This window comes from Falco cherrug, chromosome 2, assembly GCF_023634085.1.
Source record: "Falco cherrug isolate bFalChe1 chromosome 2, bFalChe1.pri, whole genome shotgun sequence".
NCBI classification, from domain to species: domain Eukaryota; kingdom Metazoa; phylum Chordata; class Aves; order Falconiformes; family Falconidae; genus Falco; species Falco cherrug.
Genome location: NC_073698.1, coordinates 32,061,120 through 32,081,956, shown reverse-complemented (window position 1 = coordinate 32,081,956; position 20,837 = coordinate 32,061,120). Strand labels below are relative to the sequence as shown.

At 38.1% G+C, this 20,837-nt stretch overlaps 1 protein-coding gene across 8 annotated transcripts in view; it reads right to left on the bottom strand.

Moving 5' to 3' along the window:
- The window catches only part of ZC3H13 (zinc finger CCCH-type containing 13), a 49,590-nt gene extending 29,608 nt beyond the window's left edge, over positions 1-19,982 (bottom strand). For 2 of the 8 annotated variants that reach the window (XM_055701404.1, XM_055701406.1), the window contains exons 1-5: positions 19,687-19,827; positions 13,526-13,651; positions 12,982-13,091; positions 7,428-7,539; positions 956-1,064 (exon numbers count right to left, since the gene is read on the bottom strand). In XM_055701404.1, coding sequence (XP_055557379.1) covers positions 956-1,064; positions 7,428-7,539; positions 12,982-13,091; positions 13,526-13,642 — 448 coding nt within the window. In that variant the 5' untranslated portion in view covers positions 13,643-13,651; positions 19,687-19,827. Of the gene's footprint in view, positions 1-955; positions 1,065-7,427; positions 7,540-12,981; positions 13,092-13,525; positions 13,652-19,686 lie in introns of those variants that run through there. The other 6 variants (XM_055701400.1, XM_055701402.1, XM_055701405.1 and 3 more) reach the window with 5 other exon arrangements.
- Between the last annotated feature and the right edge of the window lie 855 nt (positions 19,983-20,837).

The following is a 20,837-nucleotide window of genomic DNA, read 5'->3' as shown; positions in this document are numbered from 1 at the left end:
GTCTAAGAGTTAAGACATTCATACTATATATTTAAATAGAACTTGAGGGTTTTATATTCCAAATTTTTTTTTTACTTCAATTCTATTTCCATGCATACATATCATAGGTCAACGCTTCTTAAATCACGCTGAACACAAAATTTAGAAAGGAATGAAAATATATTATGGCTACTTTTCTGTTCGTGTATTGTGCTTACGATACAGCAAAACAGTATTCACAATACTTACAGCACATACTACAGAAAAGCTACCTACTTAATGAGATCTATGGAGGAGCTCCATTCCACAAACAACTTGTATATACTTTCTTGCAAATACATACATTTTAACTGAATTCACTCAGAATGTATCAGAATTCCTATCTTCTCTTGCAATATTGTAACTACTTCTGAAATACTGAACACTTAAACCAAACAAAAAAACACCCAAACAGAAACAACAGAAAGTAATGCAAGATTCTTGCTCTCCTTCAAGTGTTTTCAGAACATAACTAGTTCAATTTTATCTTCAGCTGTTGTTATTCTCATGAAACCCTTGTTAATGAGACAGGTCACATCATTACAAATTATGCAACAAAAACCTGCTGACTTTTTAATTCAAAGAAGCTATGCTCTCTCCTCAGACCGACCAGTTTCCAAAGTACTTTGGATGTAATGTGGATTCAACTAGTGATCTAAATGTGAAAGGTTCAGCCACTGAGTAGCCTATGGCCAAGTTCCTTGTTGTCCCAGGAATCAAGAAAAAAAAAAGCTTATGTTTTTAAAGTAAGTTGGTTTTACCACTCTTAACAGTCCAACTCAGATTGCTCCTTTGCTCTCCTCCAAAAATAAACATTAATGGCTACAGTGTAATAGTGTTCAAGAGACCAGATCTTCAGGCATTCTGCTTTACACACAGCTCAGTAATCTTGCAATTCTTTGAGCTGTAGGAGGACTCCTAGTTTAATTATACTTACCTTCTCTATTTGTTTCCCAATCCCCATTTTCCTCTTCACTTTCTGGTGTTCTCTCCTTCGTAATTTTGATATCCTCCTTTTCTCTATGTCTTCCTCGTGAAGACTCTTTCTATAAAGGGAAAAATGCTGCATTAGAGTAAACAACTTTATTTTAAGAGAAGCCTGAAGAAGCAGGTATGTTTTACATGGTATTTTGGCTGTTTCTTTTTTATAGTACAAAAAGCATTTTCCCCTTTAGGCTGTTGAACAAATACCTTCTTAAATAAGCAGAGACTCCACAGGCAACATGTTCTAATGCAATTTCATATAATCAATATGCAAATAGCAGATGGGGAAAAGAGAAGAGAGTATTCATAAGAGGGTTTAAAGGCAGGGCAAGAATCAAGCATGTATCAGAGAATAAAGTTTAAAACACGAACTGAAAGAACAGAGCAGGTTCTTGAGACCAGAAGTTTAATGAACTTTGAAGAGTATAATTTTAACAGCCTGGGTAAGAGTTCTCAGCTGTAAGTAAGAATATTTATTGGCAATGCAGATGAGCCTCAGAAGCTGAGCTGTTTAACTCTCCAAGGATTAAGAAGGGGGGTGGGGGGGAATAATGAAAAAAAAACCCACAGAGACCCTTGGCTGGCAGAAGGAAGGGGAAAAACATCTAAAGCAACACACTGGAATCGAGTTTTGTTGATAGCTTTGTATTTGACCTTTCACTGTCCCCAAGCTATTAGGCAAGTCTAGCTATTGCAATAGCACCCATTTTGCATGTGGCAGATGGTCCCACAGGCACCTGAGGAAGCCAGAGACTATTATTACAGGAAAGAAGGTAATTTCAAAAGGCAACTGAACCTGTGCTGCTCTTCTCCCCCTGCTAAATTCCAGTAGTAAAGCTGCACAACTGCATCATTGCCTCTGCTGAAGTGACATTCTCTAAATAATCAACCTAAGCTCCAGTGGAGTACAGGGCAAAGTTTTTCCACTATTTGCGGGGTGGGGTAGGGAAGAACATTCAAGCTTAGCAGTATCTCGGGTTTATTTATTAAGTAGAAAATCAGAAAGAGCAAATAATGAAAGTCTGTCCCATATCCCTTTCGTTCTCACCTCCCATAGTGCCTTCTTTTTGGGATTCATCAGTGTTGGTATGTAGGAACCTTTGGTTTTATGCCAAGAAAAGGAGATGCCTGAAAATTTCACTACCTATTCCTTAATGGGAGTTAGATCTTGAGTAAAATTAAATCCTTAACGTCACCTTAGAAATACAGTAAGGAAATAACATTGTGGATAGTCACTCCCAAATGAGTAAAATTCAACTATTCCTTCTTATTCACTAACAATGTTAAAATCTTATCTCTGGTGTAATGGCGTAAACGATGACAGAACAAGTACTGCAATTATTTTACCTAGTGAACTAAACCAGATGCTTCAATGCACAGTTATCTTCAAGCTTCTCATCTTGATACATTCAGTATATCATATTCAAAACTTTAGAAAGTTTGGAAAAAACTGACCAGTTGCTATGTAACATGAAGGAACTTCACATTAAAGAACTAATTTGTGTCATGTTTAATTTAAAGCAGCTTGCAGAATAAGGAAAAAAAAAAAGTTATTTTTTTCTCCATTTCATGACAGGATCTCTAAAATGTTGCATGAGATCCTAAACTATCAAGTCATGTTTGTTGCTCAGACAAGTCTACACATCAACTAAGCCATCATCACAATAAAGGCATTTCAGTCGAAGAGCAAGAATTGTACTACGCTTTAAAGCACACTGCTTTACCAGAAAATTACTCTGATGAGATCTGCAAATCTGTAACTTTATCAACAAGCCTCTCCTCTAACCATTTTTTTTAAGAGTATCTTTATTTTTCTAGACTGCCCTCCTTGAAGGCTGCATCTGTTCTATTAAACTGTGTACTGCTATATACTCCAACTCATTCCTAGAATATAAACAAACAATAAACAACTTCTTAAACACAAATACTGGTTTCTATTAATTCAACACTATTTGTTACTAGCAAACTGAAATACACGTTAGGACATCCTCTATATACTGATTTAAAAAAAACCTTCTCAAAGCCAGTTCCCCAAATAAGTTGTTAGCAGAGAATGTGCAGGTAAGACAGAATGCTTCAAGACCAATTTAATAACCCATGTTAAAAAAACTGCGTAGCCTGTATGTATCTCGCCTATTCTCCAGACTTACAACCAACCACAAGCATCCTGAAACAGCCTGTATTTTCTCCTTTCAATGGAGAGATTCAGTAGTGGCACAATCATACTTCTGCAGAACTGAGAACAAAAACATCTACGAAAAGATTTTTATTGCATTACTGAATATAGGGGAAAGGAATAGACAATTTTCATACAAGCATGCTATTTTACAAGTCAAGACAACTTGATCCGAGCCCATTCATACACTAAATCACTTCAGTTTAGTTATCAAGAAAAAAGATCCTGGTAATATTGCATCTTGAAAAACAAATCTCAGTTTAGAAATTGAGTATATTTTCCTGGGGCAAGTAAATGAAGAACTTAAGTTATGATGGTTTAGAAGTCATATTTGAATTTTCTCTTTGAAAAATCTTCAACATATTCCTTTTATTGTACTTGTTCCACTTAGAACACATTTAATCCCCTCGTACTATGGGGAGTAATTTTTCCTTCATATCCTTACACAGGCTTTTTTTCGCCTCTCCCTTAATAAGCCAAGAATAATATAAGACAAGCTCCTAAAGGCCAATAGCGTGTCTTTCACTTGCACTTGAAGATGCTGTATCCACTGCAGACTCTAAAAAGTGCCATTTACTAGATGAGAAACAATGAACTTTTATAATATAATTTTTTACTGAAAAAAACATTGTAGATTGTCCTAAGAGTAAACAACAACTTAGTAGACTTTGTCTATGCTGTTTTCAGGTATGTGCTCACAGTTAAACTATTTACATGTGCTGGATAGATGATTACAGTTTCATGTTGACATTCAGGAGAAATGCTACTTAAGATCAAGAAGTGCTATTTTGCCAACACCAACGGAGAGAATATTTGTAAGACTCTTACAGCCTACAATTCTTAGAAGGCAGAAGCTTCAGTTTCAGCCTTAGTACACGTACACGCAGCAGCAATATTAACTAACTCAAAAGCACAGCTTCCTTTAAATCTAGAATAAGCTATCACGTATTGCAGCTAGAATCTTTTGGGCAAGCACAAAACTATTTTACTCTAGGTATAACACCTTTATAGCGTAAGCTACTACCACCCTACACAAACATAGAAGAAAATGGACCTGAAGTTTCCCTGAAATGGGCAGGTATTGTTTCCATTTCAGAGATGCAAGACAATGCTGACTATCCATTTCCAGTGGAGATACTCAAAAGCCACAGTGACAAAACCCACAGACATGAAACAAGTGGTAAAGATTCCTTACAAAAACCTTTCCTAAATGTACATTCAAGTTCTTCCCACTGTTTCTCCCAAATTACACACAACTCCCAGGTAATACTTCACATACTGCAATGTAACTGTCTTCTCATAATATGGAGAAAAACGCAACATAAAAATTTCCGACTAAACACAATAAAGGCAGTAACCTTATCTAATTATTTGCATAATAATTGATATACTAACATACAGTGCTGAAATAATTCTGAATACAGATCTGAGATTCACAGAAACAACTGAGTTCAATGTAGTTGTCCACGTAACGCAGCATATTCCCTCTGAAAATAACAATACAAGATGTGAAGAAATAGTAAGGGATATAGTCTACAAGCTGTCCATATAGGAAATTTCTAACTAAATATATACAGATTGTACTAGTTATGTTTCCAAAAACCAAGAAATCTCTTCTAAAAATATTTTATACTAGTTACACTGTCTCAACTTTTTGTGGAACCTATTCAGGTTTTTGACTGTATCTTCTGGCAATCAGGCAGAATTGTCATATATAACATAAAGAGCATTTCACCTTGTCATTCTCAAATTTGCCACTCTTTCTACTACGATAAAGTATGAATATGACGCATCTAATTTACATTCTCTCAACCACACATTACATACATTTGCCACATGTCCTTTCTTCTCTGCAGTCTTTCTCACCTCCTTGCCCACTTCAAAAAGACCTTCAACTGTATTCTCTTGCACACAGGTGATCACAACCAACCAGCATTTCAAATAAAACGGGACCATGAATTTCTACAGCATAATATTGATCTAATTTCATTTTTATATACCTGAGTGTTTGCTTCTGCAGCTGTGACTGCACTTTGAACAGATGGTTTCATTGAGCTGTCCACAATAACTTCTTTTTCTACTGGATAGTTTCAGTTACTTTTAAAATATTCATTCATGATTTTTTGTTTTAAATGCTTTCTTCATTGTGCATTACCTTGCACTTGCCAACAGCAAGTTTCATCTGCCATTGCTGGAAACTATCTTTCCCCAACCCCTATGGCATTCCTCAGACTTCAGTATCTCAACTACTGTTTTCATATCTTCTGCAAAGTTTGGCATTTGGGATGTCCAAAAGTTTTTCAAGATTCTTAAAAAGTTATAGGTCTTTAGATAAGCACCACAGCATCCTCTGTAACTTCATCATTTGAAAATAATCTAAAATTTTCCCCTTAGCTGGCTGATAAGCCCGACAATATTATATCTGCTATTCTGACTACCTACACACCCCCAAAAACCTTGCTTCAAAAGCAGCTATTTAAGTTTCACCTGTATCAGACAGTTCTCTTAGCCACTACCCTCTATTAAAGTTTCAGGCTAGTAGACTGGTGAAGCACAAACTTTGTCTGAAGGAACAGTGCTGCTTTTTTAAAAAAAAAAAAACAACCCACAATTATGAAACTTTTTATTGAACAAGCTACTTGTTATTTCAAAACAAAGTTAAGATTTATTATCCAGCTCCTCTGTTATCCCAAAAGCTTTAACAAGAGATGGAAACATCAGATACTACATCTCCACCATAGTAGTAGCTGTAACAGTGGAGCAAGATCTATGTTAACAGTTCAGTCACTTCGGTCTTCTGTTTGCTTAGATATCCTGGTTCTTTGCAATGCCAACTTCTGACGACTGCCCCTCTTCATCTACTTTTTCCAGAATATTTCCTTTGGATAGCCCGTATTTTGAGAGTTGCCTCCGCGCAAATAATACAAAAGCTCAGTGGTTTCCTCAGCCTTGTTTTATGAGATTCAAGCAAAGCATTTTTTTTCCTCTGTAGCATGCTTATCCTGTAAATACTTATTTGGTACTTGAACAGACCCACTAATTCTTCAATTCCTTTTGATTCCTGCTTCCAGTTTCACCTTTACTTGGGATTTAGTTGTTTAAGAGTATTTTATTATTACATTAATAGAACACTATAAAAAGCAGGGTTAACTAACCAAAAGTAAGAATTACATCAAAATTAGAGTTGTACCAGGACAGAAAAAGTTACAGTAAATTTTTAATAACGGTTGGAAAAAACACTTTTCCCACCAACCACGTACTCAATAACTGAACAGTTTATTCAAACTATTAGAAAATAAAAGGAACACATTCAAGAGTAAAAAGATTGAAAGTTTACACAAATTAACAGCAACTGAAAACATGATCGGAAGGTAAGCCATTCTGTTAATTTAACGATAACAGCTGCTGTTGATTTCTTTACACCTGACAAAAATCCAGTTTACACAGCAAGTAGGAACCGACCGAGGAAAAAAAAAAAATGCTGTTAATACCTGCAGAAGCAAAACCAATTTTTCACAAATAAAAACTTGTAATCATTATTCATATGAAGATGGTCTTAAAAAACATGACACAGGAATAACTGGTGCTATTGTTACACAGGTGCAGGGTCACACTACAAGCTTCTGCCCCTATTTTTTTGTAACAAAAGGAACAGATAACACAAATTAAAAATAAGTTAACTTCTGATATTTGAGGGGTATAGGGCTGTAGAAGGATGATTAAAAAATGAGAACAATAACGAATGAATTTTATGCAAAATCCAAAAGTGAGCAGCTGGGATGCCTGATGAGTATGGGATGAGGGCAAAATGAACCAGCACAACAGTAACTGCATGGTCTGATCAAAAGCAAATTTGAGATGAATAACTGGAGTCGGGATGCATGTATACAATGGACATGAATAAGTGTTGGGGGAAACAGTGGATGATTGGAACAACAGTTAATACACTTTCTTGGTAATAATCAAAGAGTCTGCACTGTTATTAAATACCTGTTTATCAGTGTTTAGAACATATCTTAGTCTGCTGGATTTATAAAATCTTTGGGAACCAAAAGACCAGAAAGTGCTATAAAATTGCAAAATAATACAATCATTAAGACACTTCATAATAAACATGCCACATGCTATGTACAAAATGATCAGTCCATTAAAACATTTTAAACATTACAAGTCACCACAATCAGGTTTCTAGGACACACTGCCCAACTGCTACTGAGGGATTCTGGAGTTCTGCAAACTCCATTCTTACCCTAACAGGAGAGGATGATTCCTCTGTACTTCGTTTCTGTGGCTCTGACTCAACATCTTGACGTTTGTTCTTCATTCTTTCCCGAAGATCTCCAGTGGGTCTTTCTGGCGACCTGTATAATACAGAAACATAATATAACCAGTTCTATGGGACTATTTTTAAAGGAATACAATCTGTCTTTTAATTATCTTTTTTATTAGTATATATAGAAAGATCTAAACCTCCCACCCAGAAACAAAGTGGATGAATAAAAAAAGATTCCATTTTAATGAGCTTAAGCGTTCTAAAAATCGAGCTCTTTCAGAACACCAGGAAGACTTGACTCTAAGAAGAGAAATTACTGCATGTATATATGGCATGACTCAGGAACTATAGATCAGCTTCAGGTGGTCCTATCCAGAACAAATCTTTTTCTGATCATCATGCAAATGTGTTTCACAAACACTCCTACCAAGTCTTTCAAGATATTCTTTACCCTTCTCCACATTCTAAGCTGTGCCAATTTTTGATATATTTTTTTTTAAATATATACATATATATATACACACAATTAACACAGAGTCAAACTAGTGTAGACTAGCAGTGATAGTCACACAGAAGCACAACTCTGAATACAGATGAAGTCTGCAAGTGGAGATAACAGGATCTAGGTGCCATCCTCCCATGACCTTGCTGAGTGCCACAAAAAAACCTGTTGCAGGACTATGCACCAGAAAATCACTCTTGGAGGCCTCTTCCATTTTCTATCTTGCAGTAACATAATTATTTCATTATTTAATTAAAAAAATATTGCATTAACTCTACTCTAAAGTCACACAGCTAAGGTATATTTCCTGTAAAATGTATTACTGTGATGTGGAGAGGGGGAACATCTTACACTACCACAAGACATCTATACAACTTTGTCACCTCTTACTATGGATTCACAAGTTCATTTACACTTATGCACTAAAAGAGAACAACCCTTGCATTCAAACTAGCTCCTAAGCAAAAGGGATGCATGAGCTGCTTCAAATGATCTTTCAGTTCAAGAAAGCAAATTTTCTCTTCATGTAAGTCTGGCTTGAACCTGAGTCTGGTATTTCTGTGATGACTGTTAGCCATAATTACAGATTCTTCTGTGAACTGGCTGTATGAAAGTACTGGATATGTACCTGTCAGTTTACACTAAAGAATCAAAGAGATGCTGATGCTGCCTTAGTTGATTAGAAGAGTTATATATAATACTTAAGTAATGAAATTTACATTTGTTGTTTTTCAGATTGAATTAGGGTTTCCATTTAGAAAGCGTTCTTTCTCCCACCCTTCCTGTGTCACATAATACACAAAGGGTAAACTGTCTTTCACAGCTTATGCATACAAAAACCTGAATTAGTATGATGTCATTTCCAACCTGTGCATTTTTGAAACAGTAACTGGTTTTCACTTCCTCCTTTGCAAAGTTACCTATATTGAATCCTTTAAACTGCATCACATTGTTAAGTGTTTTAGGATCTAAGAAGAAAAAGACCAATGACTGCTCTCATTTTTAAATGCATTTAATTCTTCATATAGTTGTAAATACAGGTCAATCTAGATCAGAGGAAAGGTACAAAACAGTAGCGTGTTGCTCTTTTCAGCACTAAGGATCAAATAATATCCAGCATATAAAGCTAAACAAGTCATCTTCTTTGCACACATGATTATATCCTCTTTAAAGTGACTGGCTTTAGCAAAGGTATCTTTTTTTCCCCTCTTTCCATCTTAGAAAGATAATTCCTTTGCATTACCAAAACTCTCTGAAGCATACCATCAGCTACCTAAAAAAATAAACTGTCCTTCAACATTAAAAAGGCAATTCAATGCCTTATTTTTTAATAATATTTCAGCTACGGCACAAAGGATTTGGATCTGTGAAACAAAGTTAATTTAACAGGCAAAAAGATTATAGATAATGTACTAGAAACACTGTTCCTCAAGAGGAGCAATTTCAGGAAAAAACCCAGTAGCTGAAGGAGAAAGCAAGAGAACTTATGCTGAATGCAGCTCATGTACTTTCTAAACATCTGATATTTTAATCTTTTTTTATTTTTTAAGTTATATGCTGGAGTGAAAAAGCAACCAAACTATTTCACCCTCCATTAATACTTTTTTCAGTATGGGAAGGAAGAAAAAACCCATTTTGTCAAAACATTATTCAAATCTACTTAAAGATTACAAAAGTTATCAAAAAGAAACAAAAGATACAAAAGAAATCACAGAAATTAAAAAAGCTTCAGAGCTGGGGTTTGTTTGGGGTTTTTTTGTTTGGTTTTGTTGCTTTGGGTTTGCGGGTTTTTTTCAGCTTTATGAGAACGCTGGAGCAAACTCATGGTAACCATCCTACCCTTCCTTCCCCAAACACATCATAACCCCCCCAACTGTCTAATAAAGTAAGATTGAAAATTTGTCAAATGTTAAGAAATAACTACTCAGAAAGCTGTGAGCATTTTTAGATACTTCAGAAAACAGTGCTTAATGCACTGAAAAACAAGCTGGTCTACTACCTGTAGTAGTAGGTACTGCTTTCTTTCAGGTGTACCACAGTTTTAATTTTTACACAATGGCTTCTTTTCTACATAACTTTCCCTCTGCTTCCCTCCAAAAGGGATCTTAGGTTATTCCTGGTAAAATGCACACTGCTGAATTTCAACAGATAACTACAGTTTTACCTCTACAGTTTAAGATTATGTGGTTAGACTGCAACTGGTAGAACCTTTCACACAAAAGGCTCCACAGTATTATCCCTGTACACTGAAAGAAGAAAACTTCTCAATGAAAAATTTCTCTTTTATGACTTAACATTCTGCGCTGGGCCCATCTTTTAAGTAAGGCCTAACATGCAAAATTTCGTAATTTGAAATTTTAGCAGTGCAGTTAAGTGATTTTAAACAGCAGCACTTTCTGCAACAGTTCAGTCCTCCATATTCAGTGGCTTGGTTAGGAAAACGCACTTTCATACCAGCACCTCCATTTGCTTCTGTATCTCTTAGTGTCAGGAACAACCTACAAACAGGCACACATTACAACACACTTATCTGCGAATACCTGTGTGTATGTGCACACACACGTGTGTATAGGCATTGACAATTACTGGTGTATAATGTATGCATAATTACTGAATGCTCAGGAAACATCGTCCCATTTTTCAGTTTCCCACACAACAATATTTGAACCCTGCACAATCCATGTGTTCTTACCTATTATTACTGCTGGTTTGTTTTCTAAATCCAGTGTAATGATCCAGAATGAAGAGGACTGGATGGGCTAACAGAGGGATGCTACGATGGCATAGATCCTTACAAAAGTATAAGGGTACCAAGCAGGAAGCTGCCAAGCAACTACCCAACAATCTACAAGTGGAGCAAGAGAGCAAAACTCCTTGTGGGATATCATGTTTATAGACAGCTCTTTCCTTGCTAGCTTCTCCTTACTTCAGATACTTGGAAGACTGGCATGCCTACTCTAAGTTCTTAATTATCCTCATCAGGAAAGCTTTATATGTAAAAACATGCTAGGTTTTATTTTTGTAACAGCAAGACTAAAATTCATGCTGACAGCATTAATGCTGAAACAGTGTTATAATGAAATTAGATTTAAGAGTCTTTTTCACACTTTAGAGTCAAGTTTTCCTACTGTCTGGTGATGTTCTGAACTCTGGAAGGCATTATGGTCAGATAAAACCATTAACAATGGTATTTATTTCAGACAGGTATGGAATTGAAGGGCCAAGACAGAAAGGCAGCAAGACGTTCTTTGTCCTACCAAACTGCTTGCAAAGCAGACAAGAGACTTCACCAGCAGGCCTGGCTGAGCTCCCAGATAATTTAACAAGGGTACTGCTTGAACTCAATTGATGTGGAAGCAACGTTAGCTTGGCTTGCAAGAAGCCAATAAAACTGCATTCAAAATACTGGGACAACATTTGTAAAACTCTCTGTAACGTTAAATGGCATGAAAATGCCAACATTTTATTATGTACATAAACCAGCTTTTTCTGTGCCTGGCCAAGAGCTATCAGTAGAAACTTCTAAAGACAAACACGGGTTTTTTCATTTGACTGTTTTGGTTGGGGTTTTTTTTTGGTTGTTTTTTTTGTGTGGGTGGTTTTTGGGGTTTTTTTTTTTTGGGGGGGGCAGGGGGTGCAAGTAGGTAGGGGCTTCCACACCCTTTTTTTTTTTTTTTTAAGAACACCTTTATTAAATGCTGAATGTCAGGCAAATAAGCAGCAAGATTTGTCGTTTGACTTTTTCATACAGTCCTAGTAAAAAAAAAAAGTCAGCAATAAAATGAAGTAAATCAACATTACTCTTAAATGTCAGTGGTGACAGTGAAGCAGAAACACAGCTTTAATCATTAAAAGAAATGTCACTTTTCTTGCAATGACCAAGCAGAACTACACACTGAGCGTTTCAAACATTGAAAGCCAGGAGAAAGTGACATTCTAACAGCTTTAAAATTTAATTTCTATCAGTAAATCACTCATTTTTCCCATTTGGAATACTCAGTACAGAACAGAATAAAATCTTTTCCACACCTAAAGAAACATTACACTCGGTGATATATTTTGTACCCCAGCTGCTACCACCCTAGAAGCAAAGAAAGATCAAACAAGCAAAGTCAAGATCATCCTCAGAGTATGCCACAGGAACAGGAAAAAGAACCAGAAACAGAACCCTAACCTCATGCCAACCTTCCTGTTGTTGCTTTATACTTTGATGCTTCAGTGTGCCCATCCATCATCTAGAGGTAACATTGACATTACTGTACCATTATGAAGCACAGCTGTTTGTAAAATGTGAAGCCTTCACACAGAGGTACTATGCTAAAACTGTACTATCTTGTCCTTTATAGCAAGAATATTACAAACTTACTGCCACATTTAGTTTCAGTTAAGTGTTACGCTACACAAAGGACAGTTGAAAAAAACATTTTAAAATTATAGTAACACACGAAGGGGCAGATAAAAAAATACTCTCTTCAGAAAAATGAAGTAGCTTTTTGGATCTCCTATGGTACAGGGTATTTGTTCTATATTTGAACAGAGAAAGTCACAAAACTATGTTTTAAAGAGAAGTGTTTTCTCACAACAGGAGAGAAAGCATAGACAACTTATTCATCAAATAATATAGCGAAGGCAGAAGGGCTGCAAGTATGTGAGTACTGCTGTAAGTAGCTTCAAAACAGCAATTTAGTAAAGGACAGAAAGGCATATCAGAAGCTGCAGTGACACTACACAAAAAATTAAGGTACTTGAACTTCCCATTTCGAAGTAATATAAGAAATTAATCTGTATCCAGCGGACTCCATTTTATAAAGCTACATACACACAAAAATCCTGGGAAAACCCATGGCAAGTTGCCAAATTAATTGTTTTGAGCAGCTTCACAATGCAATTGGTTATTGATGAAACATACCATTAGGCACACCACAGCATTTCACTTTAAAAAAAAAAAAAAAACAAAAACAGAAGACATAGTTGCAAAAGCTATTTTCCTACAGCATGTGAAGAATTCAAAGTGAGTTCTTGATTTACCTTCTATAACTGCTGCTATAGCCTTTACCTCGTGGTGAAGGGCCATGTACGAATCTACATGTGTTCCCATAGAGGCAGTTGCCAGTCTTCAGCCAGTTACGGCACTGTGTCTAAGAGACAGACATTACTGGGTGAATTTCACACTCATTTCTGGAAATACCATTGGTGTGAGTGTGACAGAACAAACAAATGACTCCACATTAACTCCCATTTATCTGTAATTTCTGTCCACCAGTAATATAACTAATTAAAAAAATAATCAACAATGAGTATCAGGTCTGGCAGAGAAAAATTTAGGTTGGTGGAAATACTATTATATGTACAGTACTACTGCTCCTCTCCAGAAGCTGGGACAACACGCTTTATTTGAAAATTCTAGTATTAGTATGTCGAACATCCATGTGTTAAGGAGTTCTTTTCACCTTTACTAACATCAGTGACATCTGAGTATTTGACACTTGTGAGCTACTCTTTCCCACCACCTAAATCCTGGAAAAGAAGATGCTGGGATGGGGAGGAAAAGAAGAACGCTTTTACAACTCACCTCTGCAGTACTTCCAGTGCTGGGTCCAAGCCTTTCAAACACACTGGGTCTTCGGGATGTGCTATCGGATATGGTCTTGGTATTTTCCACTGTGACCTTCCTTCTAATTTTTGACATTTTGTACTACTTCAACCAAAAAAAAAAGCAAAACTGTAAAATCCTTCAGTTTGGGGCTATCGACACTGAACTCACATGAATAAAATAGTATGATAAACGTTGTAAGAGTTGCTGCAGAGGTGATGAAGAAAGAAAAAGAAGTCATAAATGAGTGAAATGTATCTAATAACAAGGAATGTCTCTGATTTAAACTAGTCAGCTGAACATCAGTAATGATAATTTTTCATTTTGTTTTATGACCTGCTTTGGATTCTTCAGTTTCCCTTTGGGAAAGATCATATGACATATCCATTTAGGTAGCAAACACCACAGAGAACAGATGCTTTCCTTCGTCATAGATGTTTTGTACATGAACTCAAGTGACTTCAAGTGAAAAGAGCCTTTCATGTTACTTCACCAACCTCTCAGAAACAGGTTCTTGACTACAATGGCTCCCATTTTCAGAAACAAATCTCCAAAAATGAGAGCTTCATTTTTCTCCTCCTCAGTAGTATGTGACAACCTACCGAAAAACCACCTTGATATCATCCACAGTCTGTGTTTGTTACTGGTTTGTATCCTATGACTATTTGGAATCACCCGAGTTTAGAAAAAAAACCAAAACCAACAAAAAACCCCACACCAGTGACACACTTCTCAAGTAACTCCTTTTCATTAATAAAAACAGATTTTAAAACAAATACAGTGTAAGTCTGATAAATAAGAAGTTGCAATTTATCTTACCTGAGAAAGGAAGGAGTTACTGAATATAGAAAGTAAACCATTGGTGTTTTTTTATTTTTTTAAAAAAGGGAATATATATATATATTTAGCACTAGAGATAAGTTGTAGAAAAAGGGCAAAATAGGCTCCAAAAACTACTGTCCATTCTCAAAATGCTACTTGATCTACACAGAAATAAAATAATTTTGGGGAAATCTGCCAGTTGCTGGACTATTTAGATACAGCTCAAAAAAACCACCTCTTTGTCATATTGCAAAGTGCCATCACCCTAGAACTCTTTAGTCAATATAACTTGATTAGCTAAACACCAATCTCCTGCCCTACTGCTGTCTCTTCCGCTCCTACTCAAGTATCACTGCATTTAGAACACACACACTTAAGCTAATTTCACGCACAAAGAGGTTACAAATGGCAAAAAGCTCACCCATACAGTCAGAATAATACAAATTTAAACTAACACCCACCAGAGTGGACTAATACAAATTTGCACTGATCTGATGAGCAATATGTTCCCATAGCATTCAGACTGGAAGGTTCCATTCTACAGCAAAAAAATGTATAATGTATAAATGTGGACAAATGCACATAAAATGTAATACTGCTGTAACTTACATACTCGATACTTCGGTAATACCTGGTTTCTCTCTTGTACTTTGGTAAAACATCATTATCTGAATTCTGTGGTTACTTCAACGGGACCTCTCCGGAAGTCTTACACCTGTGCACTTTCTACAAATAAAACTCTGTGCTGAAGCTCTTGCTGAGCACTTTAGCTCCTTTATAAACAGAAGAAAGCAAGCTTACACTACGTACTTGAAAGATTTCTCAGCTCAGCTCTAGCGACTACTTCTCCAAGCATCGGATTATCTGAAGAATTTTATCTCATAAATGAGGTTCAGATAACCAAGACATTAACCAAGATGCTCAGAGAGGGTAGAAGTTAACCATGTGGTTTATACCAGACATTAAAAACAATGGTTAACATCAATTAGTGGAAGCACACAGTGAAACAGTAGAATTTGCCAGTAGTAAGAAATTATGTGGATTAGTAAAAATTGAGGAGAATAGAGATTTCTAGAAAGATCTAAATGAGTTAGAAAATTGAGTAATACAACAGCAGATGAAATGCAAATAAATATAATGTAATGCACACAAGGAAAAATTATTTTATCTAAATACTTTATGAGTTCAAATTAGTCCAGTCTTCTGAGAAAAATAATTAGGAGTCATTGTGGACAGCTCAATGTGCAGCAGTAGTTATAAAGTCTGACAGGATAAACCATTAAAGTTAGAAAGCAAAACAATACCACATCTCACCTAGCTGAGCACCCTTCCATTTCAGGATTGTTTCCCAATGCATTTCAGCAAAAACCCCACTAAATTTCTATGTTTTCATGCAGCTACACCCTTTAACAGAGGATACAAAAATCGACTGACATATGCAAAAGCATTTTTAATAAGACGATCATATACCAAATACTGATTTTGGGTTAAATATTTACAGTAAGAAAAGCCATATCTGAAACAAAAAGGGTTAGAAGAACGGCACTGGCAATGGCATAGGAAGAGGGTTCAACACACAAAGGACAGATAAAATGAATGCATCTAATATGTAAGTACAGTACACACTGACATGATAGCCGTATACAAATGCCGAAAATTTACATTCATTTTGCCTCCTAATTTGAATGTCCTTTTATTTTCAAAGAAACAGAGGCAAAACATCTTTATGTTTTTAATGTTAGTTTTCACCCAGCAAATAGTAGCTTCTTGGAATTAACTTCTATAGGAAGTTATGATGATGATTAGGCTTAAAAGAATAGTTATAAATATGGAGAGGATAAAGGGGGTGACATCATCATAACTCAACAGATAATTTAATTCCGGCTACCAACTTCCCTATATTTTAGCTGATAATTTCCTGCAAGGAAATTAAGAGAACATCACCCAGCCCTGAATCTTCTAAGGTTTGTAAATACCCTTATTTTAAATAAATTAAAAACTTGGAATGTGAGACAAATAAATGTACTATTTCAAGAATTCTATCCCTACATTCTGGCTCATATCCACCAGTCTGTAACTAAGAACAGATAAATTATTAATACAGGAGATATTGCATGAGAAATTATTCTAAACAAACAAGAACTGCATGCTGCAGCTGCACAGCATATTACTTTCTGTATGCACATATTATCACATGAGGGTCCCACGCCTGCAACCAGAAGTGCATGAGATTTCACCGTTAAGTGAATACAGCTGTTTTACAGGCTGCAGGATAAGAGTCCAGACACATTATTCAGAGGCAAACTGAGGAATTCTCACTATGTCAAACATTACAATTGAGAGACTGTATCTAAAAATGCAATCAATCCCACTTTCATTTTTCAAAGACCAATCAAGTTGAAACGTAAAGACTATTAAAACGATACTGCTGTTGAAATCTCGGATACATAATGGCAGTTTTATATCAGCCACGCTTCCTCGCTTATAAAGAAGTAGTGTGAAGGGCAAAAAATTTAAGTGAAATGTTTAATTTCCAAAGTTTTTCAGACTGCACACTAATGGATAATAAAGAACAATTTAAATGGAACATCCCATAAAAATTCCCATGATTTGCTCAATTCTCCCACATTTTCCTCATATGTTGCTTTACCCTTGATATATCACAGTCCTGCTATCAACCCCACACTGATGGCCAGGGCAATGATTTTCCTTTCCACCAAATGCTTGTGTCTCTGAACTACCACCTCCTTACCAAAGACTCAGATGGATTAGACAGAACTGAGTATCAGTATGGACTGAGCCTGAGCATTCATATTTCAACATTTCAAATAATTACTACCAAGTTTTCTTTTATAAAAAGTTTCTAAGTAGAAAATTATGTACTTCTCTATTTCAGGTACCTGACATTGCATTGCTAAATCTACTTAGGGGCACTGAAGTTTCTGCAACTTTTGCAACAGCTTACTACCACTAAGTGAAATGAGCATTGTATTCCTGAAAGAAATCTTAGCTAAGGCTTTAAGTGTAAGGTATCACTTTCCCGTACACAAATAAGATCCAGGGGAATCTTTAAAAATAAATTTGGTATTTTAACACTACATTTACTTATTCACAGATGAATCAGATTAATTTTTTAATCAAGGTAACTTTTCCAGGGTGAGAGACAGTCTGTTCATGACACTAATTATACTACCATTTGAAGTAAAATATATCTCACTGTTACTTCACAAATTAATCTAAAATGTAGACAGACTTGAGAGAAGTGAGTATAACTAGTGGTCACTAACCAAGTAATTGGAATCAATGAAGTATGATATGATTGACACAATATTCAGTGAAATTCTGTATTTTTTTATTATCAGTACTCCTACATTTTGGTGTCAAGCATGCTTAATATTTTTCTTCAAGAGAAGTATGACATTACATAAGCCATGATCGAGAGAAACACATCTGAAACACCTGTTTTTCTGTTAGAAAAACTTAATCCAGTCCTCTGTAAAAAATAATCCTGCTTCTCCAGGAAAATTAGAAACTGAGATGTAACAGAACAAAAGCAAAGTTCACAAAATACTGTAAGGAGATATAGATCTCTTTAAGAAGTTGAAGACATCACTAGTAAGCATGTCAATATCTGTGCATGCATATGTGCATACCATACACAGGCTAAACATTATGTCACTTACAAACCCCTACCTGTGAAGTGATAAATATGCTATTTAAAATAACAAGCAAAATTTTAAATTTAAAATCCTATGTAAGTTGAGATACAAACTGATTATAATGCTCTAGGATAAACTAAATTCCTGCGGACAACTAAAGAACAGCTTAGGAAGAGGAAAATGTCAGCGCTTCCCTTCACTTTGCCAAATGAAGAGCTTTTACTTGAAAAGGTTTTGTTTCTCATTACAAAGTTAATGTTTCCATGTCACAATACTAATACAGTAGTGATATCTGAAGGAGCTCCACAGGTTTACTACCTAAAAATAATGCTAAAAATACTAAAATACATTGTTAACCAACTTTAAAAAAAACAGTCAAATATTGGTTGCACACTTATGTGGTGTCAGTCTAGCACTCTTCAACTCACACAAAGAAGCCTGTTTGACAGAAAACTAGAAGTTATTCCAAGTTTACTTCAACAACTCCGTGCTGTTAACCCATCACCACATTAACTTGTACCTATCCCTCGAATTTAACATATGCTATTTCTCCATTAGTAGTGATAAGCAACTGCTAATTATGTTTTCACAAGTATAAAATCATGATTGGCTTTCTACATGTAAATAAATAAATTAAACCATCAGGCCCTAGTATCACAAAAGAAAGTACACAGTATTCCATATCTTGTCTAACAGAGTCCTCATACTCAAAGAAGATGTTTCACCAGACTAAGTGACAGTCTATGCAACTGGTGTGGACAGATCCAAGCTCACTCAGCCTTCATAACATGTATCCCAAAAAACCCTTGGTATCTCCAATCTGTAAATTGGATCACCACATTAGCATACTGTCACACTCCAGCAAGCATGCTGAGAAATGTGGTGCATCATCTCAGGCACAGCCACATATAGACACACTTCTAGTTTTCAGATACGTTCAGTTCATGGGCTGAGCTGTCCACTCCCATCTGCACAGAGGAATCATAAGTATTTCACCATCAGAGCAAGATCCCTTTTAAGGTCCTGGCTGCTAATCCAGTATCTGTCAAAACCTGTTCTTCCGTCTTGCAGAAGGTTGACAAGAAATCAGTGCTGGAGTGATAATCCAGCAGAGAAGTCAAAGGTGAGGACCTAAGCGAACCACCCATAACAGTAACCCACTATGCCCAGTTTACAAGTTCTGGAAGGGATGGGAGTTAGCTGTAGCCACTATCTAGAGAAATGGTGATGAGTGAACTTACACAAGCGAAATTAGTAGTTCCTCTAAGCGCATAAAGCAGAAACTATTTTACTGCCAGAAAGTGGGCCAAGAGCCTCATTGAAGTGGAAAAAAAAAACCCGAACAGCGAAGATCCGAGTATATGGGAGGCAGACTCCAGCGCGGCCGCCGACTGGCGGAACCGCACCCCAAGCAAACTGCCGGATGACCGGCACCTGCGCTGCGGCCCCGCGGCCGCCGGCGGGCCGCCCCTACGGCGCACCGCGCCGGGCGGGAACGCGGCCGCCCCGCAGCTCCGCTCCGAAGGCCGAGCGCCCCCGAGCCCCGCCGCCCCCGGGCAGGGACCGGATTGGACTCGCCCCGCCTCTCCTTCCCTCACGGCCTTCCCCTCCTCTCCCCTCCCCCGCCCTCCGCGCCCCCGGCCGTACCGCCGCACTCACCTGCTCCTTCCGCTGCCGCGCCGCTCCCCGCCGCCTCCTCCGCCGCCGCCCGGGGCGGAGAGGGTGGGAGGGGGCGAGGGGGGAGTCCGTCCTCCCGGGCCTGACCGCGGAGCGACACGGAGAGGAAGACGAGGAGCGCCACCCGCTCCCGCAGCCGCACGGCGCCCGCCGCTCCCGCCCTGCGCACACGCGCCAGGGCCGCTGGGTAACCGCCGCCGCCACCGCCGCGCGCACCCTTCCCGGCGGCCCTCGCGCCCCCCCGCCGCTGGTGATGACGTCATGGGGAGGAGGGCGGTGCTGGCGGGCCGGACGGAAGCGGCAGAGACGCCATGTTGGGGGGGGCGGGGAAGGCGGGTCGTGTGCGCCGCGCGCGCCGCGCGGGGGCTGCCCGTCGGCGGGGACTGCGGCGCCTCGGGGGGCTCCGGCCGGGCCGGCGTTCCCGGCAGCTCTGAGCGCCCCAGGTGGGTTTGCCAGCCCAGAGCCTCGGCCTAAGCCGGTCAGCGTTGCGGGGATGATAAAACTGTGCGGCTGAGGTGTGGGAAAGACTCACAGAACGGCTTGGGTCGGAAGGGACCGTTGAAGGTGATCCCGTCCAGCTGCCCTGTTGCAGGCAGGGACAGCTTCCACTAGCTGAGGTTGCTCAGAGCCCCGTCCAGCCTGGCCTCCAACGTGTCCAGGGACAGGGCATCTGCCGCCTCCCTGTGCAGCCCGTGCCAGAGTTTCACCACCCTCATCGCAAAAAATGTCTTCCTTAGATCTAATCTAAATATTCCCTCTTCACTTTAAAACCGTTGCCCCTTTCCCTGGCACTACTGGTGCTTGGATTAGTCTTCAGGCCTTAACGTGCCGTGCAGGCCAACTGGGCAGCCTCCACCGGGTGCAGTGGTCTGGCCGCCTGCTGCCCTTTATCGAAATGTGCAGCAAGAAGTTGTCAGGTGAACATCCTTTTTGTTTGACAGTGGAAACAATGAATAGGGTTGTTTTCTTGTAAGGAAGTCCTATAATAGTCTGAATGACCATAATTGGGGAATTTGTATGGATGGGATCTGGCCATCATGCTGCATGTCAGTCAGGGGCCCATTAGATGCTAGATCACCTGGAGGTCCCACCATCCAGAGAGACATAAGATTATCTATGCTATTCTCCCCTTA